Source organism: Rhododendron vialii, chromosome 8a (genome assembly GCF_030253575.1).
Source record: "Rhododendron vialii isolate Sample 1 chromosome 8a, ASM3025357v1".
NCBI lineage: Eukaryota > Viridiplantae > Streptophyta > Magnoliopsida > Ericales > Ericaceae > Rhododendron > Rhododendron vialii.
The window spans coordinates 2,868,682-2,894,565 of record NC_080564.1 but is presented as its reverse complement, the minus strand read 5'-3'; the positions used below and the strand labels follow the sequence as shown (position 1 = coordinate 2,894,565).

At 39.2% G+C, this 25,884-nt stretch overlaps 5 protein-coding genes and 2 long non-coding RNA genes across 10 annotated transcripts; 4 read left to right on the top strand and 3 right to left on the bottom strand.

Moving 5' to 3' along the window:
- The first annotated feature begins 253 nt into the window (after positions 1-253).
- LOC131299068 (uncharacterized) lies at positions 254-2,740 on the top strand. 2 transcript variants are annotated; one of them, XM_058324615.1, is made up of 2 exons: positions 254-396; positions 1,893-2,740. In XM_058324615.1, exon 2 carries the CDS (start codon positions 2,105-2,107, stop codon positions 2,582-2,584), a length of 480 nt encoding a protein of 159 aa, XP_058180598.1. In that variant the 5' UTR covers positions 254-396; positions 1,893-2,104; the 3' UTR covers positions 2,585-2,740. The 2 variants fall into 2 exon arrangements, with proteins under 2 accessions (XP_058180598.1, XP_058180597.1); XM_058324614.1 differs by having other exon boundaries at positions 255-396; positions 1,810-2,740.
- A 1,408-nt stretch (positions 2,741-4,148) lies between these two features.
- Positions 4,149-5,672, top strand: LOC131299067 (agamous-like MADS-box protein MADS9). Its single transcript, XM_058324613.1, has one exon. The coding sequence runs from the start codon at positions 4,446-4,448 to the stop codon at positions 5,412-5,414; it is 969 nt and encodes a 322-aa protein (XP_058180596.1). The 5' UTR covers positions 4,149-4,445; the 3' UTR covers positions 5,415-5,672.
- Positions 5,673-7,041: 1,369 nt separating this feature from the next.
- On the top strand, positions 7,042-8,024 carry LOC131299066 (uncharacterized). 2 transcript variants are annotated; one of them, XR_009190610.1, is made up of 3 exons: positions 7,042-7,297; positions 7,389-7,482; positions 7,923-8,024. It is a non-coding gene; the product is annotated as an uncharacterized LOC131299066 (long non-coding RNA). The 2 variants fall into 2 exon arrangements; XR_009190609.1 differs by having other exon boundaries at positions 7,042-7,482.
- A 206-nt stretch (positions 8,025-8,230) lies between these two features.
- Positions 8,231-9,702, top strand: LOC131299065 (uncharacterized). Of its 2 annotated transcripts, XR_009190607.1 has the most exons (3): positions 8,231-8,580; positions 8,696-8,793; positions 9,453-9,702. It is a non-coding gene; the product is annotated as an uncharacterized LOC131299065 (long non-coding RNA). The 2 variants fall into 2 exon arrangements; XR_009190606.1 differs by having other exon boundaries at positions 8,231-8,793.
- Positions 9,703-11,698: 1,996 nt separating this feature from the next.
- On the bottom strand, positions 11,699-14,213 carry LOC131299064 (HMG1/2-like protein). Its single transcript, XM_058324612.1, has 8 exons — positions 14,151-14,213; positions 14,012-14,066; positions 13,769-13,870; positions 12,961-13,018; positions 12,812-12,856; positions 12,641-12,721; positions 12,145-12,225; positions 11,699-11,997 (listed from the first exon to the last, which is right to left on the bottom strand). The coding sequence occupies exons 2-8, from the start codon at positions 14,056-14,058 to the stop codon at positions 11,977-11,979; spliced, it is 435 nt and encodes a 144-aa protein (XP_058180595.1). The 5' UTR covers positions 14,059-14,066; positions 14,151-14,213; the 3' UTR covers positions 11,699-11,976.
- Positions 14,214-15,902: 1,689 nt separating this feature from the next.
- Positions 15,903-19,896, bottom strand: LOC131299060 (uncharacterized). Its single transcript, XM_058324606.1, has 4 exons — positions 19,394-19,896; positions 17,462-18,250; positions 16,593-16,640; positions 15,903-16,367 (listed from the first exon to the last, which is right to left on the bottom strand). Exons 1-4 carry the CDS (start codon positions 19,574-19,576, stop codon positions 16,044-16,046), a joined length of 1,344 nt encoding a protein of 447 aa, XP_058180589.1. The 5' UTR covers positions 19,577-19,896; the 3' UTR covers positions 15,903-16,043.
- A 4,649-nt stretch (positions 19,897-24,545) lies between these two features.
- LOC131299063 (uncharacterized) lies at positions 24,546-25,417 on the bottom strand. The gene has a single exon (XM_058324611.1). It carries the CDS (start codon positions 25,336-25,338, stop codon positions 24,871-24,873), a length of 468 nt encoding a protein of 155 aa, XP_058180594.1. The 5' UTR covers positions 25,339-25,417; the 3' UTR covers positions 24,546-24,870.
- Positions 25,418-25,884: the final 467 nt, after the last annotated feature.

Here is a 25,884-nt window from a genome sequence, read left to right as displayed (position 1 = left end):
TATGTATAAAAAAATTAAGCTACTTAAGATTGGCTTGTATTTGACTTGATTAAAGCTTATTTGAGATTGGCTCACTCCGTAAACAAGATAAGCCCAAACATATTTTTAAAACTCGTTAAATTTTCAAATCAAACTTAATCAACTACCTACTTGGCTCGTTTAGCTCATTATACTTCCTAGCTAAGTAATATAAAATGGTTAAAGACCATATTACCCTTGGAGTCCATCAGAGACGTTGGGACTTTGAGATAGATATATATACACATCCGCTAATAGGAACGACCAAAACTTCGAACCCTACCTAGGGCTCCTTGATTAGGGTTTTCGTTTCATCTCTCTCTCTCTCTCTGCTTCAGAGAACGACCGAGCTTGTGAAGCCATGTACGGATCGAGAGGGTAAGTTGAGAACACTTTCTATTTCCTTTATTTGCTTCGACCTTTCTTTAATCAAATTGTGTTTGTATGTACTGAACATCTATATCTGTTATTGTGGTGTACTTATTTCTCGCATCGACCTTCCTTTACCTTACAAGTTACAACTAGGGCTGGGTACGATTTGTGTGTATTTGCGAACTAGTAAAAAATCGATGCAAGAAAGAGGCAAAGTGATTTTTCATGGTTATATTTCAAATTTGGTCCTCCAATCATATATGGGTACGGAAATTATGACGAATTGATTAGGGATTTGTGATAAGCCAAGGAATTTGAAGTGACAAGAACAAGGAATTGTAGTAATAAAGCAAATTATGTCTTCTGCGCTTATTTTATGATTGCTGATATGGTCTTCAATTTGATTCAAGCCCCATGATTGATAATAGGAGCTAGCTAGCTCCATGAACTTGTTGTCTCCTTTCGGCTTTGTCTGGAGGAACTTTCTTTTTAATTTAGAGCTTGTTATCAACTGAAACCACTTAATAGACTTTACTCATGCCGTGTTAATAGGCCCTGTGTGTTTCAGTACTGTTTCTTGAACTGTGTTTTTGACGTTTTTGGTTTCTCAAACTGCTGTCCAGTGGGTATAAATAATCATAATAGAACTTTAGGTTTGGTTGGAAGTATTGCCAGTATACGTGGAAAAATATTTTCGGTTTGCACGGCGTAGGGTGGACATGTAATCTTTCTCAGTTTTGTGGTTATTTTTCTCTGGGGCTGAGGTTTTCCGGCTTATTGTCTCATGTTTGGTTAACATGAATGATTGGTGGATGTCGTGTTTTCTAGGAATTTAGGAACAACTAGTTTTTAAGGTTCTGGATATTAATTATACTCTCAATAGTAGTAGCTTAACTTTGCAATCTGCTTTGTGATTTTTGTTCAAATTCTGGGTACTTGTCATATTCGTTGTACTATTCTAGCTGTGGCCCTTTGTGCTGTCATTATTCTGTTGAGTGGTGATAGTTTATGCTTGCATTGAAGTTTTGTTTTGAACCTTGGGTTTCAAGTCTTACCTGATCATGGGGATGAGTCATGGCACTGGATGTTTTGGGACAGCTTTGCTCATATAGCTCTTTTGGCTTATTAGTAGTAACCCGATTTATTGCAGTTTGTTGATTGGTTCCTCTATTAGTATTTCTTAGTGATGTAGCCACTTCTAACATGGGACTCTAATTACTGTTTTTCCTCTCTACTTTGCTGTACTTTTGGGTTTTTTGTGGTGTATATGAGTATCGTAAGAGGGTTCACAACCTATGAGAAAAAACTTTAATAAACTAATACAGTAACTAGAAGTAAAGGGAACATGGATTGGGATTGGTTTTATTAACGAGGTTGAGTGGGGGATTTCCTTTTTCTTTTGGGTATGAATAATTGAAGGTTGGGAAGCGGGGGGGTTTCGGACGGGTATGAGGTCGGCTCAAAGAGACAAAGAATGACGGAATCAAATCCCTACTTCGCAGTGAGGAGCAGTTCAAGCAGCTTCGAGACCTATGGCTATGGCAGAGGATTCCAGCCCACCACATTCCCGGTGGCCCGTCTGAGAGGACTTCCATTCAACTGCAGCGACGTCGACATTTTCAAGTTCTTTGCAGGTTTAGATATCGTTGATGTGTTATTAGTGAGCAAGAATGGGAGGTTCTCAGGTGAAGCATTTGTGGTCTTTGCGTCACCAATGCAGACTGAGTTGGCTCTGCAGAGAGATAGACAGAACATGGGGAGGAGATATGTGGAGGTTTTCAGGTGCATGAAGCAGGATTATTACAATGCTGTAGCAGCTGAGGTGGAATATGGAGAAAATTATGATAATGGCCGCCGCGGAAGATCTCCTCCTCCGGCTCGATCAAAGAGGTCCCTTGAAAAGGACCAAATGGAGTACACCGAGGTACTGAAGTTGCGGGGTCTGCCTTTTTCCGTGACGAAATCTGACATTGCGGAGTTCTTTGGAGATTTCAATGTGACAGATGATAAGATACGCATTGGGCGCCGTCCTGATGGGAAAACTACTGGAGACGCGTATGTGGAGTTTGCATCAGCTGAGGAAGCCAAGGAAGCAATGGGGAAGGACAGGATGAGCATTGGTTCGCGGTACGTGGAGCTGTTTCCTTCGACGCCCGATGAATTTCGACGCGCGGAGTCGAAATCGCGGCGGTGAGTAGCCGTGGTGGAATGTTCTACCTCTGGTTAGTTTTTAGTCCTAGTACCGGCTGTCCTCGTTCTTCCTTCATGATACCGGATTGAAATGTGTTGTGGTACTCTATTTCCCTTTCCTAACTATGGTAATGAGTTTTAGAACATTTTCCTTCCTTGATGATACTGCCTTTTTTTTCTTTTGGGTTTCATGGTTTTGCATTCTTTCTTTTCTTGTTGGCTAGCTAGTGTAGTGGAAAAGAACAAGCAAAATGGAGGGGAGGGGAGGGGGTCTCCATCACTAGAAGAATAAAAGAAAAGAAAACTTATCATTGTAGTGTAATTTTAATAGAACACGGTGCCATAGTAATGAGTGGTTTTCTATCCAGAAATGATTTTGACTTTTAATGGGAAGTAAAAAGAATAAAGAAAGGGATAATATTTTTGCCTACAAAAAATTTACCAATGTCATTTTTTGCCGCCTTCAAATTTATTGAATAGAGTCTTGTCTTTATTCTTTAAACCCTCGCCACCATCCACCACCGTCTTCCCCAATTACAGGCACCACACCGCAGCATATCAACGACCATCTCTACCACTCAAAGCATCTCTTAATTCTAACACCTCTCCTAACAATGACCGGTCGACTACCACCACCGCAACATCGATCAACCAATCAATCAACAAACGCCTTCTCACACGCCCAGTACTTTAGTTTTGCTCATTCTTACTCAAACCTATCTTTATTAATATTTGATGGTGTTCACATTCCAAAGGACGCTTGTGGGATCAACGTAACAGTCGGATCCATCCATTGTTTCGTGATAGTAATTGATGGCGTTCATTTCATACCGGTATATCTCTAGAGATTTTGTTTGTGTTTGATATAATAATAGTAGTAAACTACAAATAATAAATTAAATCCTATATTTTATGTCTTTGTTTTTGATTTTTTAAACTCTCATCACTCGTCAATATTTTATTTTATTGTCAAAACGCTCTAAAGAAAACAAAATTAGTGAAAATTACAATGGTGGATGGGGACCCAACTATTTCCAACCCCGATACCTCCCCAATTCTTCCCATTGAATGGAGTGAGGACGGGGGAGTGTAAATTCCATTTTGACACGTTTCATTTGAATCAGATAATGTTGGTCAATAGTGTAGCTTATGTTTTTGATTGATTGACTAGCGCCGATATAAACAAATCAATTTGAATTTCTTATGCATGGAAGTAAAACTGGTCCTTAATTGAAATTCAAATTTACTTAACCAAGATAATAATTAATAATTGTAATCCAATCCCAACTAAGTGAATACTCAAACAGAAATGCGAGTTAACCAGCTATAAGTAGTGGACTAGATAATTTGCTCAAACGACATAAACAAAACACGTTTCCTAGACAAACTGAAGATGCCCTTCAAAATATAGTATCCCTTCCTACTACAAATATTTACACCGGCAATATAAAGAATTTATTCTCTTCTAATAAATACGAGAATTATGATCATATGGAGAGGTGTAAAGTTAACTACTAATACTATGCAACCAAGGCCAAGTAGACAAATTTCGATTGTTTTAGATTTCCTAAAGCTTGACATGTTAATCTCATCAAGTATCTATTGTGGCTCACAACGTAATGGTTGAAGAGTTGAGCGCTGACTCACAGTCAGATCCCCCACTACAGCTGGTCCAAATCTCACACCCAAAATCTCCCACAAGATCTGTTTCTTGCAACCAACGGTTTCCACTCTCTCTCTCTCTCTCTCTCTCTCTCTCCTCCATTTATATATAACCCTTACCCCTGGTACATCACCTCATATATACACATAAACCAACTGGAGTTCTCAGAAGATACTAGCAATTTACTTCCCGAGAAACCACAATGGTGAAGGCGGCCATGGAGTTGGGAACCCATCAAAAAAACCGACCCCTCAATCCGATAAACAACACCAAAGCGCGACGATTGACTTACCTGAAACGAAAAGACTGCATCAAGAAGAAAACAATGGAGCTCGGGATCCTCTGCGGAACGGACACCTGCACCATCATTCTAGGCCCAGACGGAGAGGTCGAAACGTGGCCGGAAAACCAGACCCAAGTTAAATCGATCATCAGGAAGTACAGAGAGTGCGGCAAGAAATCGGCTCTACCCACCAGTGAGAAAACTAATCCCAATGTGGGTTTATTGGGTTGGGATGATGATTGGGTTAGTGGGTTATCAGTTGGGGAGTTGTGGAGTTTGTTGGGAGATTTGGATTTGAAATTGGAGGCAGTGGAAAACAGAGTAGGGCTTTTGAACGTGCTGAATAAGGAACAGGGGAAAAACAGAGTAGGGTTTTTGAATGTGCTGAATAATGATGAACAGGGGAATGGACTTGATTTTCCCCTTAATTACTGGCCTATGGAACAATCAGTTGAGCCATTGGTTTCTGGGTATCCTTGTTTTCCACTGAATGCGCAGCCCTCGAGTTTCTATGGCGTCTTGGATCACCAGTTTGTTCCAGTGGCTGAGAATCATCTTCAACCTTTTTCAATGGATGAAACCCTTCTGGGCCTGGGGAATGGGTTTCTGGTGGAACCGGTCGGGACGCCGTCCGGTGAAGCATTGGTCAGCTTTGATGGAGATTCATATCAGAATGTTGGAAACTATGCTAATGATTATACCCAAAAGTTTATTCCTAGGGATGAATTTTATTCCCAAATTTCGCCACTGGCCGAAGCCCTATTGGGAACGTCGTACGGAAATCCAACGCAGTTCGTGGATAATGAGTTTGGTGAAGGGGCCGCCGCAGCATTCAACTTCAACAACTGTTCTTCTCATTGTTCTCAAGGGGAATTGCAGTTATGGTAGAGGGTGGATACGAAGCAATGATTTATTATGTGACTGTTTTTATGCCCAAATTTTGTGTAGTGATTTGATGTTCGCTATGTATCGACTCTTTGATCAATCTGAAGATTGAAGGAGGCATGTGAAGACATGGTAGAGGGAGGACCGATGTTAACCGACGGTCTGATTGAGTATTGTTTTCCGGTTTTTGAAATTTTCTCCTTAGTTTTTGTTTCGTAGTAATTTGTAGCTTCTGGTAGTGGAAAGTTAAATTCTTGAAAATTTGACCAATCTAGTTATACTGCTTTGTTTGGTGGGTTTGTATTCAACAGTTCAATGGTGAATGTCCAGGAAAAACAGCCTAAGCTAGAAGATCGCGGCTCGTGGGTTAATCATTAAGGCACATAAGAATGATCATTAAGGCACATAAGAATGAACATCCATATCCATATAACAAGGGAGGGATTTTTTCTAATATAATATTTGCTCCCAAACAAATCTCAACCCTCCATTCTTAAAAATCCAACGGCCTAAATCTATCCCTCTCACAAACTAACTTTTGGATGGCAATTCAGTAAATAATCCAAAGTTAAATGACTCATTTGGTCAATCCTTAGCCCAACCTGGTGCAGGCGCTCTAAACGTCCAAACTCTCTCTCTCTCTCTCTCTCTCTCAGACGAATTCAAATTTCAAACACACACAGGCATCTCAACTGGTGAGTCTCTCTCTCTCTCTCTCTCATCCCCAACCATAATCTCTTTTTGCTCTCTCGAATTTCCGTAGTACCAGGCTCATCGCTGACTACTCCAACCACGCCACCGCCAATCCAACCCCGGTAACCCTCCGCCACGCCGTTACCCGAACGTAACCCGTTACCCGAACTGTTGCGTTTCATTTCTAGGGCTTTGAGGTCTGAGATAACCGCTTGGGTTTGCTTAGGCGGGTCAATAGGTTTTTTACCACTGATCAATCCATGTTTAACCATTGTTTTCTTTTTAAAATTACCGTCAATTTCTTCTGTTTATTGTGTGGTGCAGATGTCTTCTTTCTTACAATGAGGTTGGGGATGAAGGAAGTGGCAAAACAATTTTAAGAGGACGCCTACTAGGTGTTTGACAGAATGCCCTTAGGCGATTATTATTGTGTGGTTTGTATTTTTGGTCCATTGTGTTTTCATGTTCATGGCAGCTTTTGGTTCTCAATTAGGATTTCCGTTTCTGTCAATAGTAGTTGCCAAATTGAGTTGTTTAATGGAGTGGTTTACTGAGCTTTGCCGTTGATTGATCAGAAGTCGTTAATGGAGTGTTATTGCATGGTTATAGTTCCTGTTTTCTTTTGACTCAGAGCCAGTAACTGCAAAAAAAAGTAATCAAATTCCTTGCAGGTTCTTGGCGTGGAAAAGACAGCATCTCAACAAGAGATAAAGAAAGCATATCATAAGTTGGCATTGTGATTACATCCGGATAAGAATGTTGGAGATGAGGCGATCCCATGGCAAAAAACTTCAAATTTCCATGTCATTTTTTACCCGATTTCTTCTGCCATTCGGAGGTAATCAGTTATTGCTGAATTGTTTGATTCTTAAAAAAAGCTACAAGATGACTATCGGTAATGCATGTTACATCAGTTAGTGATGAGTTTTATGCAATTATTCACTATGAACAAAGTGAACAGAGTTGGCTAATGTGTATGTTATGTTGAAGTGCCTTTGATTCTTATGAAAGTATCAATTAATTAGGGGTTTTGCATTGGCTCCCCTCAAGCAGTAGTTGCTGATTGTATCACTTCTTTGATTATTTTGTGTTTTATGCCACCTGTACACTATAGATGTCATAAATTGTGTGCTTATTGGATTCAATCTAGGTTGCAAATGTATGGCTTATGTGGGACTACTCTGGTCAAACTGGTATGTATTCAGTATATTGCTGTAACGGCCCCAATATGGTTGTTCCATTCAACTCATTTACGAGTCTTCTAAGTGTGAATTCATTTTGCAGGGGTAAGAATTTGAAAATTGCAAGAGAGTTGGATCTCAAATCTCTCTCCTAGCCCATAAGGCTATGTGAGACTCTCCGTTCCACCAACCAACAGGTATGTCTCTTACTTTTGCACTGGAAAAAAAACTGAATGATTGAATATATATTTTTTGTCTAAAGGTTAATTGTTTGAGAGTATCTGGATGTGGAATTATCCGTAAGAGGACTATGATGTAGCTTTTCATTTGCTCAATCTGAATTGAATCTTTTTATTTAAACCGAAAGGATTATAACTTAGTTTGATATTAATCGCATGCTTCTTTGCTAAATAACTGTCATTTGCAAAAGGGTGTCTCCTGATTGGTTCAATAAGATGACTAGGTTGTTGTGCATTCTCCTCGATGGAGGTACTCCATTCCCATTGATACATGGAAATTTAAAGGGGGTAAAGAATGGTGGTGGTATTGAACAAATTAAAGCATTGGAATCTATTGCAATATAGCATTCAGCTCGTTTATGAGTCTTCTAAGTGTGAATTCATTTTGCAGGGGTAAGAATTTGAAAATTGCAAGAGAGTCGGATCTCAAATCTATCTCCCAGCCCCATTAACGCTATATGAAACTTGATGTGCATTTGGACCGGTACGGATCTCAAATCTCTCTCGAATCCACTCTTCCACCATCACTGGTAAACAAAGATTAGATTTGTTTTTGTCTTTCATTATCGCTTTCCACTGATAGAGAGCTTACGTTAGATTTTAGGGGGATACAACTAGAGATTCAAATCACTGCTTGCAGAATATGCCATTTATATGGCATAATAAACAACACACAATTTTGTACTTTTACCTTTTATTCCCTACTTGAAGGCACGGGTATTATCTGTCTTTGTCTAATTCTTTTACTTTCACATATGTCTTGAATATCTGTCTCCTTCTTATGCTGGCTATCAACTTGAATTAAAAACCTAAAGCGCTAGATATCGTCGATCAATTCATTTAAATTGCATCACCTTGTAGTGAAAGGTTTGTTGATGTATTCGATCATCTTCGAGTCATCGGAAGTTCCTTTCGATCATGGCTAAATTATCCCTTCATCACTTTGCAAATTCCAACTGCATTTGATTGTTGTTGGGACAACCCTTTGCGCTGCGCTATCATGAAGAGGATCCAAAGCTTACCCCGTTTAACAGAGAACCGTGGGTTTCTAAAATAGTAAGCCATCTGTGTTCTCATCCTCCCCCTCTCTGTCTCCATAGACGTTCTCTTTTGTTGTCTTTCCATTTCCTTGCTTTGTTTGTTTCAATTTTTTTCTTTTTTCTGTTTACAGTTAGTATTGCCAATTGCCGTGGACTTCAGCAGTATCTACCCGTGGATGTTGAGGAGGCATTTCACTTGTGAAAGATCGAATATGCAGGTTGAAAATAGGTATGGTTTCAGTTTTTAATACAAAAGTTTTTGATTTGGACATGTATGTAGTCGCCCTTGAAACAAGATTTCTGAACAGTTAAACATCCATTGTTATTCATTTAAAGCACGTCTAAGCTCCACAGAGGAATACTTCACAAAACTTCAACCTTTTGTATGTTCGAAGTGCCTTACAAAACGTAGAGCATTCTATGCCACCTGTTGTAGTGGATTCAAAAGGGGGTGCTGTATGATCTCTTTAGTCCATTCAGGGAGGTCCGACAAGAAATCCAACACAGTGGTCCTTTTTAATAAAAAATTCAACATTCTTTTAAATTTAATGGGCACGCCCATATGTGTCCCATAGGTGTCATCGACATGGTGCACATCTCCGGAGTGTCCAACACGTGACATTTGTTAGTTTAGCATTTTTATTGTTAACATGGAAAGCGTACCTATGCTAAGACTTGATGTGCATTCGGACCGCTACAGATTGTATGACCCCACTGGCTTTCTATAATACACATCAAATACACAAGATTGATTTTCATTCTTTGACTATGGCAATTCTTCGATGAAGTATAAAGTATAAAAAAAATTATATTTTGCCTCTCATCTTAAGCCTGTTTCAAGTAACCCTTCTTACTGACATAAATATGATTTTTATTTTGTCTTTTCAGGTGTCAATGACTTTGGAGATGAAGCTATTGGGTCCTTTGTTAGACAGCTGAGGTCAATAGTAAAATAGAGTAGTTGGTTTAGGTTTGTACGAGCCATAGCACATGCAATTGTACAGTTTCTTTGATTTGTATTCCCTAACTTTAAAAAAATTGCTTGATTGTTTTGGAATTCAATGCACTAAATTTTGATGATCCTATGTAGAATTTTTGAAAATTGAATGAGCCAGGGCCGTTGGTCAATGCTTTTGAATTAGCGTCTTCGGGCATAGGCTCATTTGCTATTAGAATTATATTTAGTTAGCATTCTCTGGAGGGGTTTGATGAAATGTGCAAGTTTTTTGTAGTATCTAACTTAATTGATGAATTGTTCGAACTGCTTTATGCATATTTTGTGGAGATTAGGGAGGTTGAAAGAATATATCGTTATGCAGTGATTTAATTTGCTTAGGTTATGATCATTTTTTTTTTTTTTTGTGTGAAATTAGGCAGCTTTTCTTTGTTGACACTTTGAATTTCACTGACTTGAAATTGATTAGATGTACTCTGTTTGAAACTTATTTAAAAAATCTTTTCCTGAAAAAGACAGGTTTGCTATCGGGTTGGTTAGAAGCATAGAATGGTAATTCAATTTAATTGTTCTCAAAATGTGTTGCGTCGTGCCTTCAGGCACGGGCTCATTTACTAGTGTGGGTACATAGCTTGGCTCCCAAGCCAACTTGAGTGACTAGCTCGAGCACAGCTTGTTTGTCAAACGAGCTAGAAAATCCAAGTCAAGCTTTACGAAACGGTTTTGCTTCTGCTTCTTGATTTAGGATTTTGGTCGATCTTCTTTTCCAATGAGGTGTGGGGTTTGGATGGAATCCATCATCAGAAGACTCTCAGTGGTGTTAACTGTTTTCTTTAACAGATGAGATGCGTCAAGGCTTTTGTGGAGTGAGATGTTTAGTAGTGGGTATTTATTCAGCATCTGTGGTGGTTGGACACAATGTTAACCTATTAAGAAACATGTGAGCAAAATGAATGTAGCAAAAATGAAAATGTTGATGTGAATGAGTGATAAGACTAGACGAGATAAAATTAGAAATAAAACAGTTCATGAAATAGTAAGTGTAACACCTATAGAAGAGAAGTTGAGGGAAAATAAGCTAAGGTAGTTTGGGCATATCTACCGTAGACCAGAAGATGCAGTAGTTAAGAGAGCGGATAGAATAGCTCTAAGTAGCAATGCTACGGGAAATGGTAGACCTAAATTAACATTAGATGCTGTAATGCACAAAGATATGAGTATAATGAGTCTGTGTGAACAAGTGACACTTGACAGAGTCCAATGAAGGAAACGAATTTATGTAGCCAACTCCAAGTGATTAAGACGTAAGGCTCGGTTTGGTTAGCGTCACCAGAGAAGTTTTAAGAGCCTAAGGTTCCTGTGGGGGTGGTTGGTTGGTGGCAAATTGGGAGTCATCGATGAGAGGAAGCCAATGCGTACGTGACCATCAAATTATGTAAAACAAGTGTACCATGACAACGGAGTCGAGCTGGGAGTTTATGTACTCGATAACCATAGAATTTGTAATGGACAAGAACTCCATTGGGTGATAAGATCACCATCAAAACCAATAAAAGAACATGGTCATATCAGTCCCAGTCAGGGCATGCTAGCAACGTTACCAACTAAATGGACAGCAATAAATCTATCTCCCCTTTTACTCTCATCAATTGTTTTGTTTGCAAGGTAGACAAGAAATAATTATAATCCAATTAAAAAAAAAGACAAACAGAAGATGCCTTCCAAACCAATCAATACTCGTACAAAAGTCATGCTAAACGTGAGAATTATAGGTCCTATGGAGAGGTGTAAAGTTAACTATATGCAACCAAGGCCAAGCAGGCAATCTCAATAGTCTTAGATTTGCTAAAGCTTGAAATGTTAATCTTCTGAAGCACCTAGCAAATCATGAACCATGCTCAAGTACATGAGCAAGCATCGAATGTGTTGAACATGGAATACTTAAAAAGACCGATTTCAGCAAAGTGACTTTCAAGTTGGAGATAACATGAAAGTCAACACATAAATTGGGATCGAGCAAGTACACTTTTGTACCTCACAAATACACCAACAATAGTGAAACTATATTTGATCTCAAGATTTCTTGAACTATGTTCATTTGTAACCCGAAAAGTATTCAAAAAAACGATGGCAGCATGAGACCACATAGAATGGTAGAAGAAACCATGAATCAACAATATAGAAATCCTAGATTTACCATTGAACATTGAAAAACATCAAGTACATAGCCAGGCGTGATTGGTAGCTTCAAGGGTCCCTGAAACTAATACATAGCCATATCTGGGATATGGCTTCAAGGGACCCTGAAACCACCTTTTTTCCACCTACCGAATGAAAATGAAACAACCATTTATCAAGTTAGATTTGAGGCAAATTCAAAAGTCATAGTATTCTAGAAACTCATACACTAGTTTGCCCCAATCTTTCACCTCAAACTCCGCCCCTACTACATTCCACCTACTCGTCATCATCTTCATCCTGCACAAAGCAACAAGATATAGAATCTCTCTTAGTCACCATTTGTTAATCAAGCAATTAATGAAGTCATTCACCAAGAAACAGTTAATCAGCAAACCAACACCACAATAACTCAAGCAGCAATTGATTCAAAATGCATCAAACTACCTCTCCACTCTCATCATCATCCTCATCCTCATCGTTCACCACAGACTTGTCAGATTCTTCTTCTTCAGCTGGCCCCTCAGCCTATGATAGAAATCAAATCAAATCAAATCAGTACAGCTTCCAGATATCTTGGACTATAAACAAACCACGCTGTTCACAAGCAGCTCAAGGCTTGGCTCATAAGTGAATGCATTGAGCTCAAGGCTTGGTTTGTAAGTAAACGAGTTAAGCTCGGGGTTAAGTTAGTTGTAACCACGCTCATATGTGAAAACTCGCTTCGATTGTAGCGGCTCAAAATGTTTATAGAGGATTGTTTAGCAAACAAACTGAGGTCAAACACCTCAATACTAAATAAGCCGACCCAGATAAGATTTTTTTTTTGTTATAAACTAAATTGCGAGAAATATTACCTGTTTCTTATTACACCTCAATACTAAATAAGCCGACCCAGATAAGATTTTTTTTTGGTTATAAACTAAATTGCGAGAAATATTACCTGTTTCTTATTATAAGCTTCAATGATTTTGTTGTATTCAGTCTTCCTTTTCTCTGCCTTTGCCACATAGGGAGCTTTATCCTGATGTCCCAAACCAAAAAATAATCAAAAACTAAAACAGATAGAAATAGAGAAGAAACCACAACATTTTCTTCAAGTCAAATAACTCACAGCTGTTGACATCATCTTCCATTTATCCCCTCCAGCTTTGCCGACCTGTTAGTAAATTAATATTACATTAAAAACAAACGTGTTTCCAAATATAGCTGAACAAAACTCAGCGAACCAAAACATCACAGATCTGATCCAGAAACACATACTGTGGCAACGGATTTGTTGTTTGGGTGCTTCTCTTTGAACTGCTTCCTAAAATCCTCCCTAAAAGTCCAACATTTCCATAAATTAATCACACACAAGACACTAAACAGAAATCATAGAAATTATCATGACAACATAAACAAAAATCAAGGAGTCCAGGCCAGCTTAAGCGCACGTAAGGCAGGTAAACAAATCAAGCCACTCAAAATTGAACTCATCTTCATAAAAACCTCATCCAATATCAATTTGTTACATAAACAAACCAAGCTTGAACATTGTTTTTTTGAAGCTCGTTAAAGTTTCAAACCAAACTTCAGCAAGCTACTACCCAGTTTGTTCAACTAATGATGTATATGTATACTAGTGTTTGTCTGTGCCTACGGCTTAGGCACTACCCACCCTTTGATGACATTTTTGTAATATATTTGTAAGGGCGTGAGTGTTTTCTCAAGAGAGTTGAAAAGCACACATTAGGCCTTGAATCAAATGAAATGAATCTTAGCCATTCTTTCAACTTGTATTTATATGGTCCCCACACACTTGTTTTTTATTAGGTAGATAATAATACTACAAGCTATTCAATTTCGGCTCAACTAGAGGTCGTTTGAGATCAGCTTATCTAATTCTCGTTAAACTTTTAAACCAAGCTTCAATAACTAGCTGCTCGGCTTGTTTACCACTCGTACACGCTCCTAAACTTATCCCTAATGACTTAATCTCATTATCCACTAGGGAAATCCCGATTACAGCTTGAGCTAAACGCTCTCTCTCGCACGTGCACACACACACAGAGAGAGAGAGAGAGAGTACATGAAAACGAAGAAGGCACTGGCAGGCCTCTTAGGCTTATTCGGATCCTTGGCCTCTTTCCCCTTCTTCGCCGGCTGTTTCGCCGTTTTCTTCACCGATAGCCTAACAACAAACCAAAAAAAAAACAACAATCAATCAACCAAACAATCTCCGCCGTCCGTTCCAGATCTCAGATCTAAAACTCCGCAACCTCAATCGAACGTTTTACTAAAAAACAAAAGGCAATCTCGCGAGAAAACTTACTTGGCATCGGTGCTCTTCGCCTGCGCCTTCGATCTACCTCCTTTCATGACGCTACCTGCAAAGAGAACCAAACTCGGTGAGAATCGTTCCGAATCGGTGCTGACTCGGACTGAGTCGGCGGAGAGAGGCGGCGAGTTACCTTTAGAGCTAGGGTTTTCTAGAGAGAGAGAGAGAGAGAGGAATTTGCTTTGTCGTGGGTGTGTGTTGGGGCAGGGCGAAACGCGGAAGGATAGGAAAGGAAGGGAGTATTCTAGAGGTGGAATGGTGAAAGAATTGAAGTCCGGGGTTTAGGCGGGATTTCGATCGAAAGTACTGTAGTAGTAAAATATCTATGGTGCCACGTGAGCGATCCGTGTGACGGAGGCGATTGGATGGGAGGGTCTTCTCTTCTGTTCCCTAGGGGGATGTGTCAGTGCGCGGTTCTTCGTTGTTTCTGTCTGGTTGCAGGGACAAAAGTGTTCCGTGTTCCCTTCCTCTTTGCTCTACAAGTGTTGTTTTTTTTTGGCTGTCCTAATAGTAATTGACAGAATTTTATCCACCCACCGGAAAGTGGGGAAATTCTGTCTCAGGCCAGCTCTATTGGTATAGTAATTGTTACCAAAAACCTCCTGGGAAAAAAAACTTATGCCCTTTTGGATGGGTCGGCCCCATACTCCACAATTTTTTGTACACTAAGATCTCATTTGTTTTGGAATTTTGAATTTGGATTTGAATTTGTAGGTAATGAATGTAGAAAAAAATAAAGTAATAATTAGAAATACGGGTAATGATTAGAGAGAGATAGAAAGAAAAATGTGAGTAATGATTGAAGAGAAATAAGATTAATGATTAGAATCCAAAATTCAAAACTCCAAAACGAACGGGGTCTAAGGCACTAACCATTAATCTCGACAAGAGAAATTAGTAGTAATTATTAAAATGTAGACCGCAAGTAAAAAAAATCATATTAAACGAGAAAAATACAAAAAATACAAGTTGTTTGGCGTTTTCTACAAGAAGGAATTTGAATTGTTCATGTTATAGTCCTCGATGCGAAAAATAGTCTTGTAAAAAGTTAAGCCGATCAAATATTGTTAATCCAGTGAGTAATTCATGTTTGTCTTGAATAACAACTGATAGTACAGTTTGGAAAAGGAAAATTTTAAAATCAGCCCAATAGGTTGACAATAGTAAGTGTGTAAATGTATATTAAAGGGTGTATAAAGTACATAGAAATACGTATTTTTCTTATTTTATAGTGTATTTATCGTCAGTCCAATGGGTTGACAATAGAAAGACCGAAAAAGGAAAATACACATCTGAATAATTTCAATAATTAAGCTTCCGGTGTATGATCGCCTTAATCTTTTGTATGGTTGTGCTATACCACAACCTCTACAAATTGAGAGTTCAAATAACGTTCTTTGAGCCTTTTCGGCTCAACTAGAGTCCACTTAAATGGCACAACAGCCTTGCCTACTAGTTAGAACATTTTCAATAGGCTAACCAAAGAATAGCTATTTTGGTTAGACTGTCGAGTTTGAGCTCGGCTTGTTTGTAAACAAACAGAGCCTGACTCTTTTACTAAACGAGCCTTTATAAATGATATGAGTTTTAGAGTGTTGAACTCAGCTCGTTTACCACACAAACCTTGAACTCGGTTGAACTCCTTTACTAAACGAGCCTTTATAAATGACATGAGCTTTAGAGTGTTGAGTTCAGCTCGTTAACCACACAAGCCTTGAGCTCGGTTGAATTACTTAACGAGGCGAGACGACCCTCAAACTGAAACAACCTTCATGATTGCCCAAATAATGCAGAATCCTTACTTTGTTCATCAACTAATTTCCAAAATCTAAGTTAAAAACTCTCCCATTGATGCCATTTCTCGCAACTATATCATGACCCGCCATTTTTACATATTTCTCATAAAAAAATCATATATATTATCAAAAATTCGTCCAACCGACCAAAATCTTATTCACAAAAACAAATCACAGCCAATGCTGTTTACAGATTGCCGGAGGGAGGAACATCAAGAGGTGTCCCTGCTTTACTTGCCCACCTTAATTTGAAGTTTGCCCATCCCAACACCTACTTTTTCAATACTAGATTCGCTCTTTGCTTTGTTTTTTAATGTCAGATTCCTGAAATTGATCCATGGGTCTTGCAGACACTGCTGAGCAGTTGGTCTCTTCTCCGGAGCAAAATCCAGAAGTGGAGAAAGAAACGCCGCAAATTCGACAGCATCGGTCTCCGAAAATTTGTATTTGTTGATCAGTAATCGATCAAGCGACAAGTATTTCAGCCTCCGGATCCTCTTCAGATCCCCGTGTCTGTCGAAGTAGTCTTTGGAGAGGGCCCCACCAATTGCTATCTGTGGTCAACAAAAAATTACAGGGAAGTGGTCACCATAGGATGTTTCATAGGCTGCATTTGGACAAGGGATTTGGGCAAGGGGAGAAGGAAAAGTTATTAGAAAAGTTAGAAGGATCAAGCGTTCCTTTGATCCTTCAACATTTTCAGTTCTTTTTTTCTGTGACCCAAATCCTTGATCGAAATATAGCTTCAGGGTATGAAGCGAAGGAATGATGTGACTCACCTTTCGTGGCATCTTTCCGAGTAGCTCCATCATTAGAGCAAGATGATCCTACAAGAACCCAACAAACTTCTCCATTAAAATGCAATGAAGCAAGCCCATCATACTAACATGATTGTTCAACACACTATGGTATTATGGTCAACGCGGCATAATCACCAATGATCTCTCAGTAGCATTCAAAACACTGTCGAAAGTCCAGGTGCTAAATAGGACATTCAAATCATGGGAGCTTTAATTACACATTGAAACTGCCAAGTCCACTTCGGGTATTGTTGTCCGATAGAAACATAGACTTGGGCCCAGTAGATTCACAATACAAGGGGAAAAATGTATTCAAGGCAGGGAGATCTATCATAATTGTCATAGCCATGCAACATCGTGCTGCCTGTGTAACTTGAGTATCCAATGGGCTATCTGCAACTACTATAAAAAGTAGTTGGCCCCTTTGGTCTGTTTCTATTAGGTGGCTTTGGTGGGTTCGTGTTTTTTTGTTGGCTGGAGTAGTGTTGCTTGTTTTTTGGAGCTTGAATTGGTTCTGGGGGAACACTTGTATCTTTTATAGTGTTCAATTGAATTCTACGTACTGAAAAGTAGAAATTAAAGACAAAATGTACAATCACCGGAAACACAAGGTGCAACATGAAGGATTCTATTGATCTTCAGCCATTAGCTTTTCAAGTTTATAGTTTGTAAAGATAAGATTAACACGTTTGTCAAAAATTGATGTCAACTGGATGTGCTGATCATGTAGGAGGGGCACTGGGCTATGCACATTCCAATGTATTGACACCAACAACACTATACTCATGCATGGAACACTGGAACCAGAAAAGAGATGGAAAAAAACAAAGACAAAAAAGACATAATACCTCATCCTCAGTAAATCCTTGTCCACTCTTGGGAGTAAACATCATTTCTCCTGTAGCAAGCTCGAAGGCAATGCAAGCAAATGACCACATATCAACTGAGAAGGAGTACCCAGAGCGAAGTATGACTTCAGGAGCTCTGTACTGTCTTGTTTGAATTTCCTCAGCAAATCGCTTACTATCCCAGCATGCATTTCCAAAATCCACAACCTTACACTTCATATCAATTCCATCCAAGCATCTTTCCGATTTTGGACTCTCTCTGGCCCCTACCATAGAGTCTCGTCCTTCAGATATCCTCGCCACTGCTCTCTTTGCCCTTCTCTTTAACTTCTTTTCGATAATACTCGTAGTGACTCCACCATTCGGATTTCCCTCCGGCCTTTCAAGTATTGGGACGAGACTAGACTTAATTGGGTCTTTCCCAGGATCAATTGTGGAAATCAGAAGAATATTTTCAAGTTTTAAGTCAGTGTGTATTATACCAAGTTCTCTGTGCAGAAAATCCAACCCAATCAAAATGCATTTGCATATCTCCCTTACTTTGTTCAACTGGAGGCCTTTATAATGGTTATATTTGACCAGCCGAAGAAGGCTATCCCCAAGAAACTCAAGGACCATGCACAAATGCTGTCCGTTTGGACCAGTGTGCTTGAAGTGATCAACTAATCTTACCACACACTTACTATTTGAGGGGTCACCATCAGCAATAGCAGAAAGAACTTCGATTTCGTGGAGGGCAGCTTGAGCAAATTGTGGCGCACTTTTCATGATCTTAAGAGCAACATATCTCTACAAGGAGAAACCCGAACAATGTAAGTCATAATATCCTAAAAATTGTTCAAGGTACATCTAACATCCAGTAATCTAACAAAGCTAACAACAAAAGATAAAGAGTGAGAAAAAGAAAAGAAGAGAATAAATTGCACAACATAGGCGTTGTAGAATCCTCACTTGTGTCCGTCTCAAAGATTGTTGAAGAACCATAATTGCAGATAGTGAAAACGGTGGCCACCTCACTTATGGTGATGCAAATTTAGATAGTTAGTTTCCAAACACAGATTTAAATGATTCTAAAGTATGAATAGAAATATAATCCAATTTCTTTCTGTTTCCAAACATAATCTTCTTACTACATAAAACACAAGTGACAAAATTCAAACTCCGCCGTTTACTAATGCATGGGCGCCAAGCCACTAACTAATTTCCCAACAGGCAACAATGAAACACTAGAACAATAACTGAATATCCAAAAACAATTTCTCTGAATTAGTCTCCAACACGTCCAACCGTATCAACTAACACACACCATGACAATTTATGTCACAAGCTGCTGAAATCCATGGAAAACTGCCTGAAACTTTGTGGTGATTGATGTTCTGGTTCTTTCGAGATATTGGCAGTTGTATACATTAAGTCACCGCAAGTTGCACCTTTACATTAGCCTAGAGCATACACCAATTCTACTCTCAACGGGCATTCAAAAATAGCAGATCAGAGGGAGTGACTCCACTCCATTTAAAACCAAAAAAAGAAAAAACTCTGTCAAATTGATCCAGTCAAACATGTAACCTATCTCAATAAGGAAACCTATTGACGACACAGCATCAACATAAGACAAATACGGCAATAAAGTACCGTTACAAAATTCATTCTTATCAATAAATAATCTCCAAACTGGGGAAAAAGAAGAAGCAGCAGCAGTAAATGGTATGAAACGTTCAATAATTATTGACGAATCTACCAATCACAAACTACAAGTCCCCTGGTGATAGCGAAATAAATATGCAATCATTACAAATACTGAAAAAAATAAAATTTCCAAACTATCCAAAACAGATCAAACCAAAGACCTAGATTCCACGCAAAGGATTTACTACAAAACAGGAAGTGGAATCAGAAAAAAAAAAAAAAAAAACTTAAAATTTCACATACGGAGGATTGGACGTCGTAAGCGAGCCAGACGGTGGAGAACTGGCCCCAGCCGAGCTTCCTCTGCGCGATGTAACGGCCGCCGTTGAAAGAATCGCCGATTCTGACCGCGTGGTAGCCTCCTTTGCGGTAGGAATCGATTCCCTCGTCCTCCTCCGACGAGCCACTCGACGACGAGCACGACATGATCCCTCTCTCTCCTCTCTCTCTCTAGCCCGAATGATCCGGCTGTCAATTCGCAATCAATTCGGCAATATTCGTTGTCCAGTGTAGTTTAATTAGTTTTCAGAGAGAGGGGAGGAGAGAGAGAGAGAGAGAGAGAGAGAGAGAAATGTGGGTGCATGTTTATGTAGAGGTGTGGAATTGCAGATTGAGAGAGAGAAGAAAGAGAGAGAGAGAGAGAGAGAGAGAGGGAGAATGGAGGAGGTGTTTATTTTTGGTGAGGGGCCTTCGACACCAAGACCGGCTCCACTTTTCTCTCCTTTTTCAGCTCATTTGTTTTTGGTTGTCCTTTTTGTTTTTTTATTTTTAAGGAAATTTACAAGAAATACAATTAAAACAACAAAAATGAAAACCTAATACAACAATAAGAGTTGCAAGAAAATCAGTTCAGGTGTCCAAACTCATTAATCCGTTCGTAGACGTGGATTTTTTTATTTTTTTCTTATAAGAACAGGTGTTAAGCGTCTTGAAGCGACGTGCCTGCGACGAAAAACGAACTCTTACGACAATTGAGAATTGGGAGTTGTTTATCTTTCGTGAGTGGGCATCGATGACAAGACCATCTCCACTGTTCTCACCCTTTTAAGCTCTCATTTGTTTTTGGTCGTCTTTTTTAAAGTTTCATTGTACAGTGGTGGTTTTGGTTTCCCAGTTTTGCCCCCTGGGCTATTGTGCGCGTGGGGTTGGGTCGGGATTAGGTGAAGTGGAGTTATCAATTTGGCAAGGAAGTTGATATGCGTCAGCCAACTGCCATTAATTGTAAAATGGAAAATAGAGAACTTGCGTTGTCAGTGTCAATATCTACCTCTGATCAAAAAAAGTGTCAATATCTACGCAAACAATATAATGATGTAAAAAATCATGTTATCCGGGGATGCCACCAAGCATCCTGCGCCCATGCTTGGGCGCGGTGCTGAACGGATCATTCGGCCGCTTATTTCGACAATCAATTACTCAGATTTTAATTTTAGCAACAGACGATTCAGATTTTAATATATTCGGATTAGATCTAAGCCATCGGTGTGGAGATGAGCGGCCATGAGCCGCTCGGCACCGCTACCAAGCACGGGGTGCTTGGCAGCATCTCCCTTTCCGCTTATTGATCGATTCAAGTAATGTTGCTTTGCATTTTTAGAAGTGTATTTTCTATTTATGTACAAAAGGAAAACAAGGTTTATTTATTTATGAAGAGCAAGTTTACCGGCTACTTCAAAGTAGCTTTATAGCCATTTTACCTCATAAAAAGGGAAAATGTACCTGAACAGCAGAGTAGCTAAAGAGCTCCATCTACAATTATGAGCCAAAAATACCTTACAACTATTCATAAGCAATCTATTTTTTTATTATTTCCTCTCTCTCTTTCTCTATTAATATTTTAATAAGGAATAAGTAAAATAAATTGTATTGATATAGTGTTAAAAAAATATGAGTAAGTAAAATAAAAAATATGTACTATTCAAAAGTTTTTTTAGCAAATGATTGGTAAACTTGCTCTAAGTGTTCAATTTTCTGATTGACTTTATTTTTTACGAAATTAGTGTGCACATCAAAAACTGAAAAAGTGAACAATTCGAATTATGCGTTTGAGCTCGAAGCATAGCCGGAATCGGAAGCACTGCAACCTGTCGTGCCCCCCATCCCTCAAATCACAGCAAAATCAATCACTGTTCCAAAAAAATATAAGAAATTGCGAGTAGGTTCGTACATCATAATCCTTTTTCCAGCTTGTGCCCTTGAGACGTCATCGCTTAGCGAATCCGAATCATAGTTGCCTTGGCTTTTATCTTCGTCTCAATTTCCTGCAGGTGAAACTCGATAAGTCCATGCGCTCGATGCGCAACAATCCATGCCTTGTGCTATTACACATAACGAGTCAAAAAGCATATATACACATGCATTTGTCGAATCCTTTGTATAAAGTAGGACGCAGTATTCTCTGCAATATGTTTGTTCTAACCGCGATATGATGGTACTTCAATTTCGACATGCATGTGATACGAGCCAAAATATTTGCATGTCTATCCCTTCACATTTCTCACCAACCTTGGAAAGAGCATGGAGCAATGAGATATGTAACTTGTGTATGACTATGAGACACCGTCACTGCTAAAGCTTGAAACACCCGTCAACCGAATTCGTCAAGCAAAGTCCATACATAAAAGCTCAAAATACTACAATCGTCTAACGTATCCATCAAACGAAGTGTTTTGTGGAGACTCAGAAACTGATTCAAGTCCTATGAGACTTGCTGAATCATTTAAGCAGGGCATTTCATGGACCACTTTCCTTGATGGTATCAAATGGCTAAAAAGTGCAGAGCTTGTGAATCAAAGCTTCACATGCATGCATGTTGAGAATGTGTAAACAACGACGAACTCAGGTCGCTGATTACCGGTCAGAATGAGATGCACGTTTTCATCCTTCTTCTACATTCAAGCTGCAACCTTCTAAACAAGCAAAAGTAGATGAAAATCCAACGTTTCACCCTGGATTCCCAATAGTTCTTGACAGTATCTAGAGACGAAATGATCTGTATTTTGGTTGATCGCTATAGTTCACTTTAGTTGCTCAGTACTAAGCGCCAAGAAAACAACGAGGACAACGAAAGGAAAAACGGTGGAGTATTAAGCTTTTAACTATTGATGGGTTAAAGCCATTTATTCACAAATCCTTAGATTATATTGACATTTAGGCTCCATTTGTGAGGATGTGGATTTCAGATGAAGGAATTTTAACAAAAAAAACAACGCTCTTCAAGATATAGGATATCAATCCCGTCATAAAAATTAAATAGGTCAATCAAATTCATCAGCATAGAACTCCAAAGCTCAATGAAATTTTTTTATTGTGACATTATTTTGTCAAAGATAAAATTTCTGTTAAAATTGAACAGAATAAATTTGCTTTGAAATCCATATATACCCAAATCCATCAGCATAAAAACACCCAAACTCAATGTTGAAATCCACATGTATCATGTATGCTATTTAATCTAAACTTGAGCTAGTAGCTACTCTCATTGAATTAATTCTTCTCCAGAGACACATTCCATGCCCCGATCTTAACGAAAGAAACCCAATCTATATTATGAATGTATTTCAATATTGGTGTTTTAGTATGATTTGAATATCGAGTTGTGTGAAATTTCAAAGTGTATTTATAAGAATAATGTTGGATTAATGAGATGTAATTGGTGTATGACAATGAGACACCATCACTGCTAAAGCTTGAAACCCCCGTCAACTAAATTTGTCGAGCAAAGACAAAGTCCATACATAAATACTCAAAAAACTACAATCGTCTAACGTATCCATCAAACAAAGTCTTTTGGAGACTCAGAAACCAATTCAAGTTCCATAAGACTTGCTGAATCATTTAAACAGGGCATTTCTGGGACCTCTTTCATGGTGTCAAATGGCAACAAAGTGCAGAGCTTGTGAATATGCAAAATCGAGGAACTCAGGTCGCTGACTACTGTTCAGAATAAGACGCAAGTTTTTGTCCTTCATCTAATTTCTACCTAAACCTTCCAAACAAGAAAAAGTAGACAAAAATCCAATGCAGAAGAACTTGAATCTGGATGCACCAAGAAAAAGACAAGGACAATGCAAGAAGAAAATGCACGAGTATTAAGCATAACTATTGATGGTTTAAAGCCATTTGTAAGGATGCGGACTTGATATGAAGGAATTTTAACAAATATAGTCTCTTTAAGATGAAGGATTTCAATCACTTCATATAATTGAATAGGTCATTCAAATCCATCAGCATGTTCCCAAGCTCAATAGAAATCCATATTGCACCCCTTGAATCTAAAAATTGACCTATTCTGACATTATTAGTTAATAATTAGTTAAAGATAGAATTTTTGTTAACATTGAACAGAGAATCAATTTGTTTGAAATTCACATATATCCAAATCCATCAGCATAAAACACCCAAACTCAATGTTGAAATCCACATGTATACCAATCTAAACTTGAGCTACTCTCATTGAATCAATTCTTCTTGAGAGGCACATTCCATGCCACAATCTTAACAAATGAAACCCAAACTAATTCCGAATCAAGCATAACTCTTCAGTCTTTACTGGCAGGTACAAACCAGTTTAGAACATCAAAACACAATAGGACAAGCATAACACTCAACCGAAACACTAATAACTAAATTACTTCACTCAATCCAACTCCTTCACAGCCTACATCCCTATAGTATTAGCAGTACCCATAACTATTTTCGAAATAGCTTCAACAGACATGTGCTGGTAATAAGGATCAGAATGTTTTACCTTCATGATCTCATACATAAGCAGAACTTCACTCTGGATTCTCAATAGTTCTTGAGAGGAAACATGTGGATCATTTCCTCATTGTTGATCACTATAATTCACTTCATTTCGCTCAGTACAATGCGTCAACTAAAAGATGAGGATGATGAAAGAAAAAATGCTGGAGTCTTGGAGATTAACTATTGATGTGTTTAAAGCCTTGTACAAATCCTAAGATACCATTGACATTTAGGCTCCATTGGTACAGATGTGGATTCCAAATAAAGGAATTTTAACCAAAAAAAAAAAAAACTCTTAATGATAAAGGTTTTTGATCACTTCATAACTTTAAATAGGTCATTCAAATTCATCACCATAAAACTTCCAAGCTAAATGGAAATCCATATTATACCCAATAAAATCTAAAAATTGAGCTATTCTCACATCATTAATCAATAGGTTTTGTTAAAGAGAGAAGTTTGTAGTAAAATTGAACAGAAAATCCATTTATTTGCCACATATATGCAAATCCATCAGCATAAAACTCCCAAACTCAATGTCGAAATCCATATGTATCCAATCAAACCTAAAATTAAGCTACTCTGATCGAAGTAATTCTTCTCCGGACACCCACACCCCATGCCACAACAAAGAAAGCCAATCTAATTCCACATCAAGCATAGTTCTCCAGTCTTTATTGATAGGCAGAAATCATTTCACACCATCAAATGTCAAAACACAATTGAACAGTCTAACAATGAGAAAGCCTAGAAACATAACAATTTCCCCGACATTAAACACAACATGCTAATGCTAATGCTAATGCTAATGTGACACTGTTTCATTGGTCATTCGGTAGATTGATAATTTCGATTTCCAACGAAGTAACGACACATTGACATGTTGCGGTCAATGTTGCGTATATTGCTGTGTTTGTAACATGGCTCGACTAACAATTTAACCGAAACCCTAACGACTCAAATCACTTCAGTCACTCCAACTCCTTGACAACCTTAATCCCCATAGTATTAGCAGTACCCATAATCGATTTCGAAATAGCTTCAAGACTCATGTACTGGCAAAAAGGATCAGACTGTTTCACCTTGGCGATCTCATAAATGTGCTTTAGAGTTAGGGTTGAGGCGACGACGTGGCCGGTTCGGCCGCTGCCGGACTCGATGCCGGCGGCCTTCTTCAGGTACCACGTCACCGACGGCGACTTAACGGTGAACTCGAACGTGTTGTCCTTGAACGCCGTTATGGTAACGGACATCGGCGTGTCCGGTTTGTACTTCTGGGTACGAGCGTTGAAGTCCTTACAGAAGGCCATTAGGTTTAGCCGGTATTGACCTAGGGCGGGGCCCACGGGTGGAGCTGGACGCGCGCCGCCGGCCGGGACGGTGAGGCGGATGGTCGCCGCCACTGGCCGTCGGGTAAGGATCTCTTTGAGCGTCGTCATGGATTCGTGCTGTTGTAGTGAGAGAGAGAGAGAGAGAGAGTCTAAGAGGAGTGAGGAATGGGCTTGATTGGGCTCGTAGTGTAATGGGCCAACATTTTGGTGTGTAGGGAATTGGACCAAAGGCAGTGAGCTCTCAAACCCAACTAGACGGGTAACTTACCAACGGGGCGGTAGCCTAGTGGCTCATGACTCCCTCTCATAAAATTCGCAGAAATGATATTGGTACCGACCTCCCGGTACCGAAATCGTACCGCCGGCCGCCGGTGGGCCGTCTCCGGCCACCGGACGGCCGATCCGAGCCGTCCAAAAATTTAAAAAAAAAAAAACGAGGGGGCTTGCGCGGGAATCAACGGCATCCGAGGTGTGTAAGGTGCTTGATCCGAGCACCCTTTTTTCGTGTATATATGTATATTCCCGCGAATATACATATATACACGAAAAAAGGGTGCTCGGATCAAGAACCTTACACACCTCGGATGCCGTTGATTCTCGCGCGGGCCCCCTCGTTTTTTTTTTTTTTAATTTTTGGACGGCTCGGATCGGCCG

Coding starts and splice junctions, on each gene's coding strand:
- LOC131299064 (XM_058324612.1), bottom strand. CDS start 14,058: ATGAAAGGAGGTAGATCGAAGGCGCAGGCGAAGAGCACCGATGCCAA. Junction 12,857..12,960: donor ACAACAAATCCGTTGCCACA/GTATGTGTTTCT, acceptor ATTTACTAACAG/GTCGGCAAAGCTGGAGGGGA. Junction 11,998..12,144: donor ATGATGATGAGAGTGGAGAG/GTAGTTTGATGC, acceptor TGCTTTGTGCAG/GATGAAGATGATGACGAGTA.
- LOC131299067 (XM_058324613.1), top strand. CDS start 4,446: ATGGTGAAGGCGGCCATGGAGTTGGGAACCCATCAAAAAAACCGACCC.
- LOC131299060 (XM_058324606.1), bottom strand. CDS start 19,576: ATGTCGTGCTCGTCGTCGAGTGGCTCGTCGGAGGAGGACGAGGGAATC. Junction 18,251..19,393: donor CTTACGACGTCCAATCCTCC/GTATGTGAAATT, acceptor TTCTCCTTGTAG/AGATATGTTGCTCTTAAGAT. Junction 16,641..17,461: donor AAGGATTTACTGAGGATGAG/GTATTATGTCTT, acceptor GGGTTCTTGTAG/GATCATCTTGCTCTAATGAT.
- LOC131299063 (XM_058324611.1), bottom strand. CDS start 25,338: ATGACGACGCTCAAAGAGATCCTTACCCGACGGCCAGTGGCGGCGACC.